This window comes from Bos grunniens, chromosome 16 (assembly GCF_055505025.1).
Source record: "Bos grunniens cultivar Pamir isolate PY7600 chromosome 16, Bosgru_T2T1.0, whole genome shotgun sequence".
NCBI classification, from domain to species: domain Eukaryota; kingdom Metazoa; phylum Chordata; class Mammalia; order Artiodactyla; family Bovidae; genus Bos; species Bos grunniens.
The window spans coordinates 4,395,298-4,415,137 of record NC_141180.1 but is presented as its reverse complement, the minus strand read 5'-3'; the positions used below and the strand labels follow the sequence as shown (position 1 = coordinate 4,415,137).

The 19,840-nt window shown below is 38.6% G+C and overlaps 1 protein-coding gene across 35 annotated transcripts in view; it reads right to left on the bottom strand.

Moving 5' to 3' along the window:
• DENND1B (DENN domain containing 1B) overlaps nucleotides 1-19,840 on the bottom strand; it is a 279,101-nt gene that overhangs the window by 137,384 nt on the left and 121,877 nt on the right. For all 35 annotated transcript variants that reach the window (XR_015143006.1, XR_015143008.1, XR_015143009.1 and 32 more), the window contains 3 exons: nucleotides 18,959-19,008; nucleotides 16,141-16,260; nucleotides 5,546-5,615 (listed from right to left, as the gene is read on the bottom strand). Coding sequence is in view for 25 of the 35 variants with exons in the window: in XM_086343186.1 (XP_086199312.1) it covers nucleotides 5,546-5,615; nucleotides 16,141-16,260; nucleotides 18,959-19,008 (240 nt within the window). In the remaining 10 variants the exon portion in view is untranslated. The remainder of the gene's footprint in view (nucleotides 1-5,545; nucleotides 5,616-16,140; nucleotides 16,261-18,958; nucleotides 19,009-19,840) is intronic.

The following is a 19,840-nucleotide window of genomic DNA, read 5'->3' as shown; positions in this document are numbered from 1 at the left end:
CTGAAGCTTTGAAACAAGGCACTGACCTCTTCTCTCTGCTTGTGAAAGTCCTAGATGGCATCCTCCTGTAAAAGACTGTTTCATCTTCATCCACACTGAAAACCTGTTGTTCAGGGCAGCCACCTTCATGAATTATCTCAGCGAGGTCTTCTGGATAACTTGCAGGAACTGCTGCTTTACCTTACACTTTAATGCTATGGAGACAGCCTCCTTCCTTAATCCTCATGAACCGACCTCTGCCAGCTTTGATCTTTCCTTCTGCAGCCTCTTCAGCTCTCTCAACCTCCAGAAATTGGAGAGAGGCAGGGGCTTGCTCTAGATGGGGCTTTGGCTTGAAAGAATGTTGTGACATCTAGTCTGACAGTCTATTTAGACCACCAAGGCTCTCCCCGTATCAGTAATATGTAAGGCTGTTTTGCTTTCTGATTTCTGTGTTCACTTATGTAGTACTTTTAATTTGCTTTAAGCATTTTTCCTTTGCATTTGCAACTTGGATAACTGGTGCAAGAGGAATGCTTGCGTTTTCCATTTTAATTTTAAAATGACAAACTTAATTTTTAAGAAATAGGTACAACTTAAGTAAGATTGGTGTGCTAAGATGCAACTTTGATGAAAGATGCAACATTCTAAACATTTCTCTTCGAGGTAGCCCCTGGTCACTACTCAGCCCATGATAAATGGGTTTATATAAAATGTATAACAAATCTACTTTATGGGATTTGCTTAACAGTAAGACATGGAACAACAGACTGGTTCCACATAGGAAAAGGAGTATGTCAAGGATGTACATTGTCACCCTGCTTATTTAACTTATATGCAGAGTACATCATGAGAAACGCTGGGCTAGAAGAAGCACAAGCTGGAATCAAGATTGCCGGGAGAAATATCAATAACCTCAGATATGAAGATGATACCACCCTTATGGCAGAAAGTGAAAAGGAACCAAAAAGCCTCTTGATGAAAGTAAAAGAGGAGAGTGAAAAAGATGGCTTAAAGCTCAACATTCAGAAAATGAAGATCATAGCATCTGGTCCCATCACTTCATGGGAAATAGATGGGGAAACAGTGGGAACAGTGTCAGACTTTATTTTGGGGGGCTCCAAAATCACTGTAGATGGTGAATGCAGCCTTGAAATTAAAAGATGCTTACTCCTTGGAAGGAAAGTTATGACCAACCTAGATAGCATATTCAAAAGCAGAGACATTACTTTGCCAACAAAGGTCTGTCTAGTCAAGGCTATGGTTTTTCCAATGGCCATGTATGGATGTGAGAGTTGGACTATGAAAAAGGCTGAGTGCCAATGAATTGATGCTTTTGAACTGTGGTGTTGGAGAAGACTCTTGAGAGTCCCTTGGACTGCAAGGAGATCCAACCAGTCCATTCTAAAGGAGATCAGTCCTGGGTGTCCTTTGGAAGGAATGATGCTGAAGCTGAAACTCCAATACTTTGGCCACCTCATGCAAAGAGTTGAGTCATTGGAAAAGACCCTGATGCTGGGAGGAATTGGGGGCAGGAGGAGAAGGGGACGACAGAAGATGAGATGGCTGGATGGCATCATTGACTCGATGGACATGAGTCTCAGTGAACTCCGGGAGTTGGTGATGGACAGGGAGGCCTGGCATGCTGCGATTCATGGGGTCGCAAAGAGTCGGACCTGACTGAGCGACTGAACTGAACTGACTGAATGTACCCTGACGTGCACGCTTCAGTTTTGTGAGCTTCGCATACAAACCCAGTAATAAATGCAGGCAGGACGCTCTGCACACACAGCTCTATCCCTTCTCTCTCTGTTGTGTGTACTCTCAGCCTCTCTTTATTATGGTGGGAGAATACAGTGAAGGCAAAAGCAGGTAATCATTTTAAGGGATATGGATATGAGACACATGGTTTCTCCCAATTTCTCTTCTAACTTGACTATGAAAACTTAATGCAGATCTCTATAAATGTTTGTAAAAGTGTGCACTCAAAACTGCCTATCTGGAATTCTCTCTAGAATGACCTAAAAAGACGGACATTAAAGCATTCATCACTGGACCATCCAGGCAGTGAAATATACCACAGGGTATTCTGGAAGATACTGATGTTGTCTATACAAAATTCTTATAGTTACATGCATTTTTTAAAGTCTAGCATTTTACAGTTCTTGGCAGTTGCTTGATATTGATCAGATAAGGATAATTGATTCTGAAATGTAAATTCCAATCTATTAATAAATAACCTGTGGCACTGGATTAAAAGTGTAAAGAAAAATTATTACACTCGTACATTTATTTCCAGCTACTGAAAGAATACTATGAACTTAAAATATTTTTCCCCTCTAATTAGCAACACAAATGTAGTCCCCCTCATTTCCTCTTCTAAGAAAACCATAGTATTTTCTTTTCTATATTCCAGTATTAGATACAGTCTCGGGGAGCACGTGCCGTATACCAAGTCATCAATGAGTTTCCGAAACTAATCAAAACTTGGACAACTAATGCGAATGATGTTGGTTCCACATGTTTTACTCAAAACACAAAGAGCCAGAGATTATCATGAGACTGAATTCTGGTCTTGAGTTTTCAATGCAGTAGTTGAATATTTCCAGTTATTTCCAGTCATTTTCTTAGGCAGACGAATGACTGAATGGCTGAAACATAAAATTGTTCAAGTGTAAAATTACCTTCTAGTGAATATTTCACAGAATTAAGCACATCAAGGGTAGAGAAGGAAGTATTTACATACATGCACACAAACTCTGGACTTTTGACACACACTAAAACACTACTGCTATTATAATAATAAAATCAGATTGCCAAATTATGAGATTGTTCACCCTAAGAGTAAATCTATTTTCTTAATTTATTAATAATCCATTTTTTGGCATTCAGCAAGGGGTTTTTAATTAATTATTTATTTTACTTTACAATATTGTATTGGTTTTGCCACACACTGACTTGAATCTGCCATGAATGTACATGTGTTCCCCATCCTGAAGCCCCCTCCCACCTCCCTTCTCATCCCATCCCTCTGGGTCATCCCAGTGCACCAGCCCCGAGCACCCTGTATCATGCATCAAACTATGGACTGGCGATTCGTTTCACATATGATATTTTATATGTTTCAATGCCATTCTCCCAGATCATCCCGCCCTCGCCCTCTCCCAGAGTCCAAAAGACTGTTCAACACATCTGTGTCTCTTTTGCTGTCTCGCATACAGGGTAATTCTATTTAGTAAAAAGCATCTGGAGTAGTATTTGCACTGAATTTAGGTCTGTTTTTAAAGATGTTTACGTTGAATCTTAAAAGTTGAGTGTTTTACCAGTAATCACGAGTGAGTGACCTAAACTCCTGAAAGACAACTGTGTGGAGTTACATCCTACGAAATTTAAGTAGCTCCAAAATGCGGGAAGGTCCATCAGGTGTACAAAAGGGGGACCAGACAAGCCAGGGAGGATATCAGATGCCAGATCACGAAGCTTCTATTGTGCTAGTCTGCACACGTTTAAATTTCATTCTGAGAAAAAAGAAGGCGCTGAAAGTATTACAAGCAGGAAAAGGACACTATTGGGTTCAGGAAGATCATTCTCAGAGATAAGAATACGGTGGGCTACAGTCCATGGGGTTGAAGAGGCAGACGCAACTGAATGACGAAACACTTTATTTTATGTTTTAAAAATTATCATCCTACAGATGTTCATTAATTCAAGGCAAACTTCAGTTTCTGTTTTGTGTTTATTTTTTCAAGAAAAAGGATAAAGATATAAAATAAATGTAAGAGCTAAAATTCTTGGAAGGAAAAAAGAGAGCTTCATGACACTGTATTTGAAAATCATTTCTTGACATGACACCAAAAGCAGAGAACAACAAAAGAAAAAAAGAAGATGTTATTCCTCTTTAAAATTAAAAAATTTTGTACAGCAAAGGACACTATCAACAAAGTAAAAAGGCAACCCATGGAATGGGAGAAAATATTTGCAGATGATGTATCTGACAATATCTGAATATATAAAAAGCTCCCACTCCTCAACAGCAATATGAAAATACAGTTAAAAAATGGCAAAGGACTGGAATAAAATTTCAGCAAAGAAGATATTTAATAACCAATAAACACAGGAAACGACTCTATACTGCTAATCTTTAGGGAAATGCACATTTAAACCACATTTATATACTACTTCACACCCATTAGAATGGCAATTATCAAAACAAAACAAAAAATAGGAAGTCTCAGGGAGGGTGTGGAAAACTGGAAACCTGTGTGTTGCTGGTGGGAATGTAAATTTATGAAACCACTGTGGAAAACATTATAGCAGTTCTTCAGAAAATTAAGCATAGAATTACAATACTATTCAGCAATCCTACTTCTGGGTATATACTCAAAAGATCTGAATACACAGACTCAAACAGGTATTTGCACACCCATGTTCATAGCAGCTTTGCTCACAAGAGCCAAAGATGGAAGCAACCCAAGTGTTCATCTGCTGCTGCTGCTGCTGCTAAGTTGCTTCAGTCGTGTCCGACTCTGTGCAACCCCATAGACAGCAGCCCATTAGGCTCCTCTGTCCCTGGGATTCTCCAGGCAAGAATACTGGAGTGGGCTGCCATTTCCTTCTCCAATGCATGAAAGTGAAAAGTCAAAGTGAAGTCGCTCAGTCGTTTCCGACTCTTAGTGACCCCATGGACTGCAGCCCAAGTGTGTGAATAGACTACTACTCAAACTTAAACAGGAAGGGAACTTTGACATATGCCACAATATGGATGGAACTCGAAAACATGAAGTGAAATAAGCCAGTCACAGAAGGATCTGTATTATATCATTCTAGTTATAGGAGGTGGCTATTGTTCAGTCGCTCAGTCATATCCAACTATTTTCGAACCCACGGACTGCAACACTCCAGGCTTCCCTGTCCTTCACTATCTCCTGGAGTTTGCTCAAATTCTTCCATTGAGTCAGTGATGCCATCCAGCCATCTCATCCTCTGTTGTCCCCTTCTCCTGCCTTCAATCTTTTCCCGAATCAGGGTCTTTTCCAGTGAGTAGGCTCTTCGCACCAGGTAGCCAAAGTACTGGAGCTTCAGCGTCAGCATCAGTCCTTCCAATGAATATTCAAGGTTGATCTCCTTTAGGATGGACTGGTTTGATCTCCTTGCAGTCCAAGGGACTTTCAAGGGTTTTCTCCAACGCCACAATTTGAAAGCATCAGTTCTTCGGTGCTCAGCCCTTTACATGGTTCAGCTCTCACATACAGAGAAGTCTAATGGAAAAACCACAGCTTCGACTAGACAGACCTTTGTTGCCAAAGTGATGTCTCTGCGTTTAGTATGCCGTCTAGGTTTATCAGAGCTTTCCTTGCAAACAAGGACCAAGTGTCTTTTAGTTTAATGGGTACAGAGATTCAATTTGAGAAGTAAAAAGGTTATAAAGATGTTGGTATTGACTGCAAAACAATACGAATGCACTTAATGGTACAGAACTGTACACTTAAAGATGGTTAAAATGGTAAATTTCATATTATGTGTATTTTACCACAATTTTTAAAATAGGGAAAAACACAGAGCTTACCAGTTCCTTAGTCAAGTAATCTGCCAGAGTATTTAGAAGCTTGTAATATACTTCAAACCATGGCAGGTAACTGTAAAATAATAATAATAGTAACTTAAAAATATGTCTGTGTATATGTATGTGTATATATATATATATATGCATGTATCATTTAGAATTAAGAAAGAAGACAGCAAAATAAACATCAAATTTATATTATTTCAAACAGGTTGATCCTGGAGGGCAAAAAAGAACAATACCCACATTCTCTTTAATGTTACAGTAAGATTTTACATATAATCCATTTTTAGCTTTCATAAAATAATCAGAATCCAAAATTCCATTATAAAGGTTATTCATTAGACACTTCTATTTTATGTTAGAAACACCTAACATCACTTAGCCCCATTTCATGGTAGGTATGGTCTGAGTGTTCCAGAAGCTGTCATTGAATAAGCATTTACCACTGATATAAGATATAATATAAAATAAAAACTAATTTTAAAAAGCTTTTAAAACAAAGACATAAAGACACAATCATTTCTCTTCAAATATTGCAGAATTGAATATATAAAAAATAGAATTATGTGCTTATTAATTAAATCAATTCCTCAGAAACTGATGTTTATATAAGATGATAAATTTCAAAATAAATATCATTACAAGTAAGCCTATTTTAAAAACTGTTATTACAAATAGCATTTAAGTATCAAAAACACATATAATTTAAAATGCCTTTCAATTCATTTTGCTAGACACAAATATAATTAACTTTACGAAACCATAATGCTAAATCCAAAATCAACTGTACAAAATAAAATCTGTACTCCTTTTCAAATTAAGGTATGTATATTTAAAATCTATCCAAAGGTTTTAATTGTTTATCAAAATGTAAACTTCTCATACATAAGAGTGAATCACAAAACACACCAGTATAGTTAATTATCAATTAACAAATACTCATTTTTTCTTCAAAGAATGACTACAACAGAAAAATTTTCAAGAGAAAACACTGTGATACTTTTAATACACAAATATATACTAACAAGAGTTTTGATAAATTTTTTAAATTTAAAAATCAATGACTAGAGCTTAGGAACACAGCTTTCCTTCCACCTGTTTTCATGTAACGTCTGATTATCTGATGTGACTGTTGATGATGCATTTTAATCAGGAGTTGCCTAAAGCCATGAGAGGAGAACAGTCAGGTCACCCATGGTAACTTTCCTCAGCAGCATGCTGTATCTATCTACATTTGCTCAGTCACGACCAACTCTCTGCAACCCCATGGTCTGTATCCTGCCAGACTCCTCTGTCCCTGGGGATTCTCCAGGCAAGAACACTGAAGTGGGCTGCCATTCCCTTTTCCAGGGGATCTTCCTAACCCAAGGTTCGAACCCGGGTCTCCCGAATTGCAGGCAGATTCTTTACTGTCTGAGCCACCAGGAAAGCCCATGTTGCAGAATGCTATAGAGTTCTTTAAAATGATCATTACAAACAGTTAAATAAAGGTTTGGAAGATGGCTGTCACTATCTACCAACTTCTTGTTAAATCTAATAGTACACTGAATACATCTATTGTTCTACATGCCTTTTGTAAATGACACTGCAATGAGTATGAATGAATGAAAGAGCATAAATTAATGAGGAAAGACAAATGCAACAGAAAGCACCACAGGTGAACACAGGTGAGCAGCCTCATAAAGGTGATAAGCAAACAAAAGTAATCGATTCAGCCGTGAGAGCAAACCGAAACCTGACGTCAACAGAAGGGAGAAGGGCCGCTAGCCAACAGCCCGGCCCCACGGAGCCCAAAACACCGCTCTGGAAATCTCTCAAAGGAAGAAACACCTCCAAGGCCCTGTATCTTCTTGCAGGTGAGACCCACCACCACACATACAATGGTTCTCATTCAGTTTCATGCCTCTATCTTAAATACAAAGTAACAGTCCAACCACCAGATATTTGAGGAAATACAGACGGGAATACAAACATAAAAGGAACTCCAAGTACACAGAGACAATACAGACAGGTGAGAGTTCCAAAACTTGTCATTAATATCCTTAGAAGCTGAATAAACAGCAGGATGCCATTAAACAAAACACAGTCTAAGAAAGGAGAAAGAAGTGAAAAAAGCAGTTTATTAGACAAGAAAGAGTTCTTAGAAATTCAAAATACAAATGCTGAAAAAAATTAAAATCAATAGAAAAGTTAGAAACTACATCAAGAATATCTCCTAAGGACTAGAATAAAGAGACAAACTGATGGAAATAGGAATAAATATTAAAATATCAGCATATCAATCTCAACTGTCATGCAGTTGACTAACAGCAGTTCTTAGAAAGGAGGGGAAAAAATAAATTTCTTTTTAAAAATTACTGGAATATCCCAGAACTTTAGACATGAATCTCCATGTTGAAAGCACCCCCGGGTTAACTATAAAATAAATGAGCCCAACCAGAGAATCACAGTGAAATTTCAGAACAGAGGTAGAAAGCACCTAAGACTTTCCAAAGAGACAAAACAGGTCGCATACAAAGGCGTAGAATCCCAAATGTCCCGGAACGCCTCGCTCAACAGCAGCTCTGGGAAGTCAGCAAACATGCCTCCCAAAGGCAGAGGACATACCCCTTGCAATCTAGAACTCTCTGCCCAGAGAAATTATCAGTCAAGTGTGGAGACAGGCTGAAAGCATTTTCAGTCTTTCTGGGACTCAAAAATTCACCTTCTGCATAATATTTTGGGAGAGCAACAAAATGGAGGATTGAGCAGAAATGAGGAATACGCGGATATACAGACAAGGAATCGGATCCCAGGGAAGAACAGGGAAGTCTAAGGACAGGTGTGCCAACACCTGGAGAACCACAAGTCCAGACGGAAATGGGGGTGAGGGACCGGGGAAGGGTGTGGTGGGGTGGGGGTTACAACAAGCCAACAGCTTCACGCGGGAGCCTGGAAAATCCTGGGTGGAACACGCGACAAAGCTCTGACAGCCTGGGGGAAATCTGACAATCAGAAGTTAGTCAGTTAGCATTGGTAATCCCAATTTGGTAGCTCAGTTGGTAAAGAATCCATCCACCTGCAGTGCAAGAAACCCCGGTTCGATTCCTGGGTCAGGAAGATGCCCTGGAGAAAGGATAGCCTACCCACTCCAGTACTCTGGGGCTTCCTTGGTGGCTCAGCTGGTAAAGAATCTGCCTGCAATGTAGGAGACTTGGGTGTGATCCCCGGGTTGAGAAGATCCCCTGGAGAAGGGAAATGCTACCCACTCCAGTATTCTGACCTGGAGAATTCCAAGGATGGTGTAGTCCACGGGGTTGCAAAGAGTTGCACAGGACTGAGTGGCTTTCACTTTCACTTTTTAACTCTAACGCAGGCTTCCCTGGTGGCTCAGATGGTAAAGAATCTGATGCAATGTAGGAGACTTGGGTTCGATCCCTGGTTTGGGAAGATCCCCTGGAGAAGGACATGACCACCCACTCCAGCATTCTTGTCTGGGGAATTCCATGGACAGAGGAGCCTGGTGGGCTACAGTCCAAGTGGTTGCAGAGAGTCAGACACAACTGAGAGGCTAACACTTTCAAACTCTTAACATTTCAGATGGTTAATCTATTTTCTACCATATCTTTCACTTATAAAAACAAACAAACAAATAAAAACACGACCTTCAAGATTACTGTTTTTAGATTACCAACTCAATACCATGCAAATTACCAATCCTATTCTTTATATTCACTATAATGCAATGAAATAACGTTCATGAGGGATGGTCTGCCAAGAAACAAGGTAGTTCCTAGATACACTAGTTTCTTTCATTTGTAGTTGTTTCATAGTCACATTTCAACTTTCCATGGCCTGAAGAAACTGGTATTTCAAGAAAATTTCAATGTGTTATACAGTTCAGATCTCTATGCTCAGATAAACTGAGACCTAATCTATTCAAGGAACATGCTGGTCCTGTTTTTTTTTTTCCCCTGCTCTTAAGATCTTAAGATAAAGCAAGATGCATTGATTTTAGCTGGTTTGCATAGCCACTTATTAATCCTTAACATTGTTATTTCATCTTACTCACATAACGTGGAACCTTGTTTAAACCTCCTTCCTTGACCACTATAAAAATAAAATATGTAATAAATGTCTAATAATTAAAACTTATTGCAAAGTGAGAGAATCCTTTTTTTCCCTAGACCAAATTTTCTGTTTTTTCTCATCTTTACATTATTACTTCTCATTGGTTATCTTCAACTTTCAATTTCCTTTCAAATTATGAAGGGAACTGGAACCCAATTTTTCATTAAGAAGCTTATACAAGGGCTTCCCTGGTGGCTCAGCAGTAAAGAATCCACCTGCCAGTGCAGGAGGCACGGGCTCAGTCCCTGACCCAGGAAGACCCCACACGCCGTGCAGGAGCTAAACCCAAGTGCCACAGCTGCTGAGCCTGTGCTCTGGAACCCAGGAGCCGCAAGGACTGAGCCCGAGTCCACAGCAACTACTGAAGCCCACGGGCCCCAGAGCCAGGCTCCAGAACAAGAGACGCCACTCCGAGGAGAAGCTCTCACACCACAGCTGGAGAGCAGTCCCCGCTCACCACGACTGGAGAAAAGCCCATGCAGCAATGCAGACCCAGTGCAGCCAAATATAAATAAATAAATAAAATTAGTCTAAAAGAAAGAAGCTTATACAAAAAATATATATATTTATTTGTAAGATTATGGACCTGTTTTTGAAAATGAAACAAAATGAATTAATAATTGATTAATAGTTTACTTTAAAAAATTTAACAGTGCTAGGTATTTGGGAGTTACTATTACGTTTTATTATCTCCAAGAATATTTTCACTGAACTGCATCCTGATGCCAAGCTATGTTTGATCTCTATACGGGGCATGGTGGATTTTGTTCTCGCGTTGATCCAACATTTGACTCTACCATATTCAGATCACTGCTGGACACCAGGATGTTTTATAACCTCCTCTAACATGACTTCATCTATAAATCAGACTGTCGTAATTTAAAAAGACTAGTACAACAAGGCTTCCACCTATGGATATTTCCCACAGTCATCTCTAAGGCTCCATCATGCTTTGTTATTTCTATCTGGACAGTAAGAGTTACTAGTCAGGTCTATGTCCATCTAGAAGTAGAGAGCAGAATCTAAATATGAGCGACTCCTCATATTTATTGGAAGTACAGAAAATATTGATAAAACTTCTTAGGCACTCACTGTGTATAAAAATACACTAGGTACTTGACATGCGTTCTCTCACATAATTCTTATAATAATGCTGTGATGTGTATCTGACTAAACTAAGGTAAGACAACTGCATTCAGGGCCGCAGAGCTACCGAACAGCAAGCCTGAGATTAGCACTCCAACTGAGCAACAGATGATCAAGGCTCTAAAGTCAAGTCTCTTATAAAATTTATTTAACTAATGTCCAGAGCAGTATCTTTCTTTCTGCCTTTTATATTTTATGCAAACGCGCAAATTTCCCAACAGATACACATTTCGATTTGATTCTTTCACTTAACACATCAGTAATTCCTTCCGACTGTAGATTATAGTACTGCTTGTTATGTTCATCACCACAGATAAAAATTTCTGAAAAGAATACGGCCTGCAACATGACACAAGATCTCTCATCAGACAACACACATCTAGCAACATCTCAGTATATTTCCATCCATAAGAAGACTGGCAACTCGTAGCTATCGTCTAGCCAGCATTTTCCTCTCTGTAATTCGTTCCCGAGAGATAACGTGACTCTCTGTACCACAGCACTGCCTGACACACCAGTAAGCCCAGCACCATAAAGAACCGAGTTCAGTCACACACAGCGTGTTCTCCGTGAACACGCAATGGTTCTTAGTGACAACCAGCCCCTTTTAAGAGTACATATCTTTTTTTTTTTTTTTTTTCATGAAAACATCACTTGTATCAAAGTGGACTACTCCGAAAGTCAGTCATGCTGACTCCTAGGATGTCAGGGAAGCAGGGACATTTTCTGTTGCAAATAAACAGTAGCATCTGGAGTGGAGGCTGCAAACTGTCTACAAGCAGACCAATCTAGCCCACGGTCATACTGCTGTTTGGGCAACACTGCGGCTGCTGGACTGAACAAGCCGCCGACTTCTAAAAGAGGCGATTCACTGAAAACCTACATTTTCCTCTCTTACAAATCAAAAGAGCTGGCAGTGCTGGTCAAACTTTTTTTTTTTTTTTTCCACTTTTCAGTAAAAATCTAGAGTTGAGTAACAGTTTATCTTTGGATGTGGTATGTGCCATTTCTATAGATCACCCCTGTTTCCCACTGTCAGCCAAACTTGCTTATCTCATTTTAGTCCCTGACCTGTGTCTACAGGTAACTGAATTCGCCACCCCTGATACAGACAACTGGACAACGTGAAGTCCTGCTCACTTTATATGTGATGACAAAATGGTCCAGGGTACACCAAGGAGTCAGTGAGTCAAATATTTTAACAAGGTTCCACTGCACACTTTAAAAACAAAAAGTGTGCTCAAAAAATGCACACACACACGTGTAATAAACACTATATATTATGTAAGCTAGCCTTGCTCAGATAAGAAATGCTACTCCCATGTTTTTATTTTAGTGGTTTCTTAGATAATTTTCAAATATGTTCAAAGCAATTAATTTTTAACTCATGTATAAACTCCTAATTATCATTAAGTCAGAATAAGTTTTCACTAAATTTTACAGTCCCAAAGATGTTCAAAATCTCTTAACCACCAAACACAAACATCCCAGAAAGCTGTTAAAAATGTATTCAACATATAATGACTAGATAAAATGTTTTACTTGAATTTTATAAAACTGAAAATGTCATTCTTTAGCAAAAGATTCCTGTGACTCTCATAGTCTTGTAAATATACATAAATGTAAAACAGAGACATTAGAACCAAATCATTTTAAAACAGAAAACAGGAGGTTCTTCAAAGGTTAGTTATGAGATTATTTCCTTTTCATGAAGACGTAAGTAAGGCCAGGGACAGATGTCTCAGGAAAACCACAAGTCCACTGAACAGCAAGGAGACTTCCCCCACTTGGGCTCCCACTATCCTATTGAGCTGATAAAACTTTTACATCTAAAAGTCAAAGGTTAAATAAAGGAAAGGAAATGTTTTTTGTCAAGCAGTCAGGTAACTACTAACAGTCTCGGTGATCAGCAGGAACCTAACTCAGAGTAACCAAATAAAACTAAGGAAACTGCCTTTCCGTAGAAAAGCGTCTCATGTCTAGAGGCTGTTTTTCTGTCTGGAAAATTGACACAAAATGTGTAAAATTGAAACATGCTGCTTCTAAGGGACTTGCCTCAAGGAAGAGTGTGAAAGCCTCTGAGTTTGGTATGAGTCAGGGGCGGGGGGACTACAAAGGCACCAAACCCTAGTCTGTCTTCCTCATGAGGGCACTTATTTCATTTTGAACCCATGGCGACAATTTTATAGTTGTAAAATTATGCTAATTAAATTAGAGAAAATATTATTTCTTGCATTTCTACTATCGTACTAAAGCAATGCTAAATACAAACAATGGCACGATTTAAATTAATACTATTTCAGGGTATTTTTGAAAATTTGTTAAAGGAGGACAAATATGCTATAGAAAAAGCTAAAGCACACAAAATTCAAAATTTTATTAACTTTTATATTAAATTAACCTGAATTCTAATATTTTAATAGGTGAATGAAATTTAATTCTAATATTCTAAAAGGTGAATGAAACACATAGAAATTAAGTACACTCACTTCCAAACCTTATAATAGCATAAACCCAGTGGCTTATAAGCCACTTATATGGCTTAAAGCCATATAAGTTTTTTCAGTTTATAAAGGCTTCTATAATATATTCATTCCTTTTACCAGCTGTGAATAAACACCACAGTTTATCAGTTGCATTTGATAGCATGGTGTACAGATTTCTAGTTTAGAATTATAACATAAATTTAAATTACTTTCAAATCTTATAATAGCATCATTCAGAATGCAAAGTAACTTTAAAGCATTATGTGCAAACTTTCTAGATCAGAACTCTAAGGATAGAGTCATTTTTATTAATAATCTATATAAATCACTTAGCAAAATGTTTGATTTATAGTAAACAAACACTAAGCGATGCTGCTGACAGTTTGCTATTATTAGTACTACCATGGCCATCTCTAACTTTGCTATTCAAGAAATCCAACACAGAGCTATTTTTTGCTATCTTAAAGAAAATTTACTACCAATCTGTACTTAATTTTACTTTGTATTAAAAATCTTAAACATGCTTAAGTGTATTCCACTTTCATTATGACTACTCTTGAAGGACCTAAAATATTTTAAACTATTAGATATCAACAAAAACTCAAGACATACAAGTTTTCTTTTAACATTTAGATCATTAAAACATGAACTAAGACATTAGATGGTAAAATAAATGAATAGATTTTTATGAAGATATAGTTGATCACAAAAGTAAACAATTTAAAGTATTTAACAGGATATCATAAAGACAACAGGATAAATTATTAATTTCTGTTAAAGGATCTTCAATCACCGATAATGAAAATGACCTATAAATAATCAATTCATTACCTCACAAGAGAATACCTAAAAATGTCATATGTTTCAACATAAATGCAATATTCTGCACAAAAGACAGCTTCAAGAGCAAGATACTAAAATTTTTCGTATCTGAAAGTCATAACATACTTCAGGTAAAGCCATAAGTAACTGATTTTAAAAACTATAATCCGAAAGGATATCATCTTTGTGCTAAGTCTCAACTTTTAAGAAAAGCCATATAGGTTTTTTCAGTTTATAAAGGCTTCTATATATATTCATTCCTTTTACCAGCTGTGAATAAACACCACAGTTTATCAGCTGCTAGCCAATAGGAAGATATATAAACAACTCTTTAATTATATCAGGAATTGATTTTGGTGGCAGTGAGTTGTAAAACAGATTCAAATATTACAGAGGAATGACATCTACAACTTACTCATAAATGGGTCAGCATAACAATATAATAGAGACATGGAGAACGTGTGTGTGTGTGTGTGTGTGTGTGTGTGTGTGTGTACACATTGAGAGAGCGAGGTGGGGACAGACAGAAGCAGCTTAACAACTGTGAATCTTGGGCACGTGTAGACAAGAGTTCACAGTACTATTCCTGAAACTTACCTGCAAACCTAATTTTTTAATGAAAAGACTTAAAAATACCTAGAGAAAAATTAGAAAGCTCGTACAGCCTCAGTCTTTGTTAGGGCAAACTTGTTTGGGGCAGAGGGTGACAGACCCCTTCCCGGTGTGGCTTTGGAACTTTCAGTATGAAGCACAAAGATAAAGGAGCTCTCCCCACCCACTTCCCAGTCACTCCCAAACCCGCTGCCTAAAACGATGGTTTCAAATTAGAAGATCAGCCTACAGCTGAAGCATAACACGTTTCTGGATAAAACATCAACTTTTCAACACAATTGCTCCAGATTAAAGAGCTGAGCCTAAAAACAGGAACAGGAGCATCCACGCTCTACTACTCATAAAGCAGCTAAGTATTTGCTTCTGAATAAACACTGGGAAAAACTCTCCAACTCAAACACACATTCTGAGTAAATTTATAACTTAACCCTCAAAGAATGACAGGAATGTAGCTGAACAGCAAGTGAACAGAGTAGACATCAATATCACACCAATGTTCTTTTGTGATAATTATTCAATTGAGCCTTATTTCTTTTCCTAGGAGCATTTCTAGAGTCTAGCTTGACCAACACGTGTACTATAACTACAGTATATGACACACCTACATTTCTGAGTCATCAGGGAAGCTAACCTTCAGGACCTGCCCTCCTCAGCACCAGCAGCTCAGACTCAAGTCACAGAGACCTGCTCTCAACAGCCTCCCGAGCGCCGGGCGATGACGGAGGTGATGGGGGCAGGAGAGGCAGGGCTGGTGAAACAGACTCAGGTCGCAGGAGACACCTGCTGCTCAGAGCCAGCTCAGGGCTGCTGGCTCAGCAACACCAGCGCCAGCGAGAGGAATGAGACACGTCAACTTTACGCAAAATTTCACTAAAACGTACAAGGTAAGAAGCATCTTCTAAAATTTTTAAAACACCATGCGGCCAAAGAAAGCGCCTCTGAGCACTTCTGCCCAGAAGCACCAGTCTGCAATCTCTGTCTTAAACCACCAGTTCACCTTCGAGAATCCAAGTCATAGGTCAATAATAGAAAAGAGCACGTGCTAATTTAACCAGACTTTCTGCATGCTATTCAATATGTGAAACATGTGACCTGCTATTTTAAAAATTAACCCCTAAAAAGTATTATTTACAAGAGCCAATGCTAACACAACACTGTAAGTCAACTTAATACTTAAAACATCAATAAAATAATTTTTTTAAAAGAAGCCAATTCTACTCTTACTGGTAAACCTTTAAGCCTAACTGATGCTGTATACAGACAGTAAACAAAATTACTTTTCAGCTTAGCTGGATTTAGAGAAAACAAAAAATACATACAAGCACATTTTTAAGCATCCCAAGCATACAGCAAAGTGCAACAGAGAGACGCAGTTAATCTACGGTGTCCCCAAGAGCATTTTTCATGACACACACTCACCTCAGGATGCATAAGCAGATCTTGCCTCCTGCGGTGAGTCGGCAGAACCCAAACCTCTGTTTGCTCTCAATGTCCGTCAGCACGAAGGCAAAGTGCTGTCCAACCTGATTCCGAGACGCTCTGAAATGCAGCAACGGAACAACATTTCAAGCCTCGTGTGAGAATCGTCTTAAAGAAAAGCAAGAGTTGGGCTATATGGACACGAGCCATTGTTTCCACATTTCAAGTCAGTTGGTTCTCAGAGCTGCAGTGATATTTTAAAACTAAAATGTATTCTTTTTAATGGCTGAGTAATACTCCATTGTGTATATGTACCACAGCTTTCTTATCCATTCATCTGCTGATGGACATCTAGGTTGCTTCCATGTCCTGGCTATTATAAACAGTGCTGCGATGAACATTGGTGTACACGTGTCTCTTTCCCTTCTGGTTTCCTCGGTGTGTATGCCCAGCAGTGGGATTGCTGGATCATAAGGCAGTTCTATTTCCAGTTTCTTAAGGAATCTCCACACTGTTCTCCATAGTGGCTGGACTAGTTTGCATTCCCACCAACAGTGTAAGAGGGTTCCCTTTTCTCCACACCCTCTCCAGAGGGATGGTATGGGGAGGGAGGAAGGAGGAGGGTTCAGGATGGGGAACACATGTATACCTGTGGTGGATTCATTTCGATATTTGGCAAAACTAATACAATATTGTAAAGTTTAAAAATAAAATAAAATTTAAAAAAAATAAAAATAAAATGAGTGTGAAATGTGTAAACTAAATCATGAATCAACACTTAATGAGTTGACCTACTCAATACATGCTAATACATGGCTGGAGAGTCATAAGGTATCTTAACAGTAAGTTTTCACATGCTTCAAGTGTTAAAATGTTAGCTGTGTCTGACTCTGTGACCCCACAGACCATAGCCCATCAGGCTCCTTTGTCCGTGGGATTCTTCAGGCAAGAATACTGGAGTGGGTTGCCATCTCTTCCTCCAGGGGATCTTCCTGACCCAGGGATCGAGCCCAGGTCTCCTGCGCTGCAGGCAGACTCTTGACCAGTGTTTGGTAAATTCCAGCAACACTAGTCATGGCATGCCAGGGAAGTGCCCCGGGGCTGCCCACACAGCAGGGTGTGTCACGTCCAGTCTGCTGGCAACCCAGCCAACTCTCTTGAATTGATTCTTCTGTTGACATTCTCACTCAATAAAGTCCCATACAAATTACTATTGGCATTTCTTTTTAGCATTCTCTTCTAGAGCTACCTATATCCTGGTAATAAGTTTCCAAGTACAAAATAAGAATACAATTCCCATGAACAAAGCTTACTACAAAGAATTTCAGTTAATGTTGACCCAAGTGTCAGACGGTCATCGTATGTGTCAGGCTGCCATGGAAGGTGAGGTCGAAGTCCCTACACTGAATCTTCATTATTTAAAATACACAAATACATTTCCCGTTACTAGCCATGACCTTGCCATTAGACAGCAACAACTGAACATCCGCTTCCTTGATGCAAAATAAAATTTCCAGGACGCCTAAATTTTGGCTTGGAAATGGTGAGCAAATCATGTGCAACGAAATAAGTTACTTTCTCCTACTGTCCCAACACTGCAAATCATTTTCAACTGTCAGGAAATATTGTATTTCAAATGCTGAACGTCTGAAGAACACACTTTTACATGCAAGGTGGTTTTTTTTTAAACAAGCTTCAAAATAATCTACCCTGAGTACAGCCTGAATGTTGCATGCTCAAGGTGAAGCTGTGGGCCCATATTATAGCAGATTGGAAACCATCTCCCTTCATGGAAAAAAAAAAAACAAAATAATACCTGTCTTGTTCATAGATTGACAATGCCAGTAAATTACAGTTCACTCTAAAAAAAATTAAAAAAAACCGCCTCTGGTGTCGAATGTGCCCTCTCGTGCCCAGTGCTCGCAATTTACTGCCATAGCTTTGCTTCCTTTATCTCATCTTTGCTATTAACTTGGAAACTGCAACTTTAGTGGACACCACTGATTCTCCACAAAAGACCTATGCTTATCAGCATCAATGAGTCCATCATTCGAAAGGCTTTATCTTTAACGCTGTACAATTTTAGATTTTTACCCATCTTGACTTTTAGCAAAATATTTTCCTAAGATAAATTTTCTTTTAAAGTTGCCTTACAGCATACTCTTTTAAAAAATAACTGGTGTTAGGGTGTGAAAAATCACATGAAAAACAATAAATGATCTGTTTTATGCTCAAAGAGCTATATATGCTGCAGCATTCCTGCCTCAACCCAGGTAATACTCTATTCATCCAGCATTTGTTCAGTAAAATACAAACATAATGAGATTTTCAAAACTGCTAGGTAAGAGGGTGTCTGTGCAGCCTTTGGTAATATTGCACTATTTCTATAAAGCTATTTGTGGGAGACAACCAGCCATGAGTTTTACAATATCACACAGATGGTCTTTTCAATCAGGGTGAAGTGACACAGAAACTGGGACATATACATCTAATTTTAAAAGACACAATTCTAAGGCTCTGATAAAGGACATATGAATGTTCTTTTTCCTCCGAGTGCTTACAATATGTACCTGAAGAACAAAAGGAAGAAATGGAACCTTGAGACTAATCCCAACTGGCCACAGTGGAGAACAACAGAAGATAGAGTGGTTTAGAAGCCTTCTCCATTTCAAATATTATTTGATTTTGAACCTCTTGTGTTTTTTGTTAGAGGCAGTGAGGAAAAGTACATTTCATTTCATAGAGAAGACACAGGTAATAATTCTACAGTGCTTACTAAGGCAGGCTCCGGTTATCTTAAAAATGACTTATACTGTACCTTTCAACGTCAAAGGGGAAGCAGAACTTTGGCACAGTCTGTAGTACTTCCTGTGAATGCAAATTTTAAAAAAAGCTTTAGAATGTTTGTAAAGATGCAGTTAAAACTTCTTTTGAGACATTTTTAGGGGAAAAAAGTTTTTTTTTTTAAAGAAAAATAGCAGAGGTTCCTAGATTAAAATAATTGATTATTAAAAAGGAATTAAGTGTGTGCTTCGGCAGATTGCGCTGACAATGCCTCGGAAGCCCCTGGAGGGAGAGGCCTGGCCTGAGGGCATTAACACCCCACACGTCCCCGCTGGGACTCCCTTCAACAAGGCCATATGGATTTTACGAGAAGTGCTGCACCATATGGGTAAGCTGCGTCTGTGGCTACTGGTACCGCAGGCCAGCCACGGGGACTTCTGACAGATCCTGGCTCAGAACATAAATGTTGTTTCAATTAAAATGCAGGCAGAGAAAAGGGAATGAGGTTGGCAGCAGAATGAATTACTGAGAGGTGTAACAACTCAACGTGCGCCATAGTAAAATCGTTCGGGGGAAAAAAGGATTTTCTATAGCTAGAGAAACACACTTATAATTTCAACTCTTGGTATATTCAACAGCAGTAACACTAATCTCACACTCTTAACGAAATGTGCATGCAAAAACAAGCCTTTAAGGGTAAAACAACATAGCTTCTATTCTGTGCACTTTAAGAATTTCCTAGTATGAAAAACAATGTTTTAAGCGTATTTTCTAAGCATAGAAAATAATCTTACTGACTTTCGAAATCTGAAGTGATTTTATAGTTACTGTAAAATAATTTTAAAACCTTTTAGAAACCATATACATTAACAAGTATAACAAAATGCACATAATTGTCACATATTTGGTAAAAGAT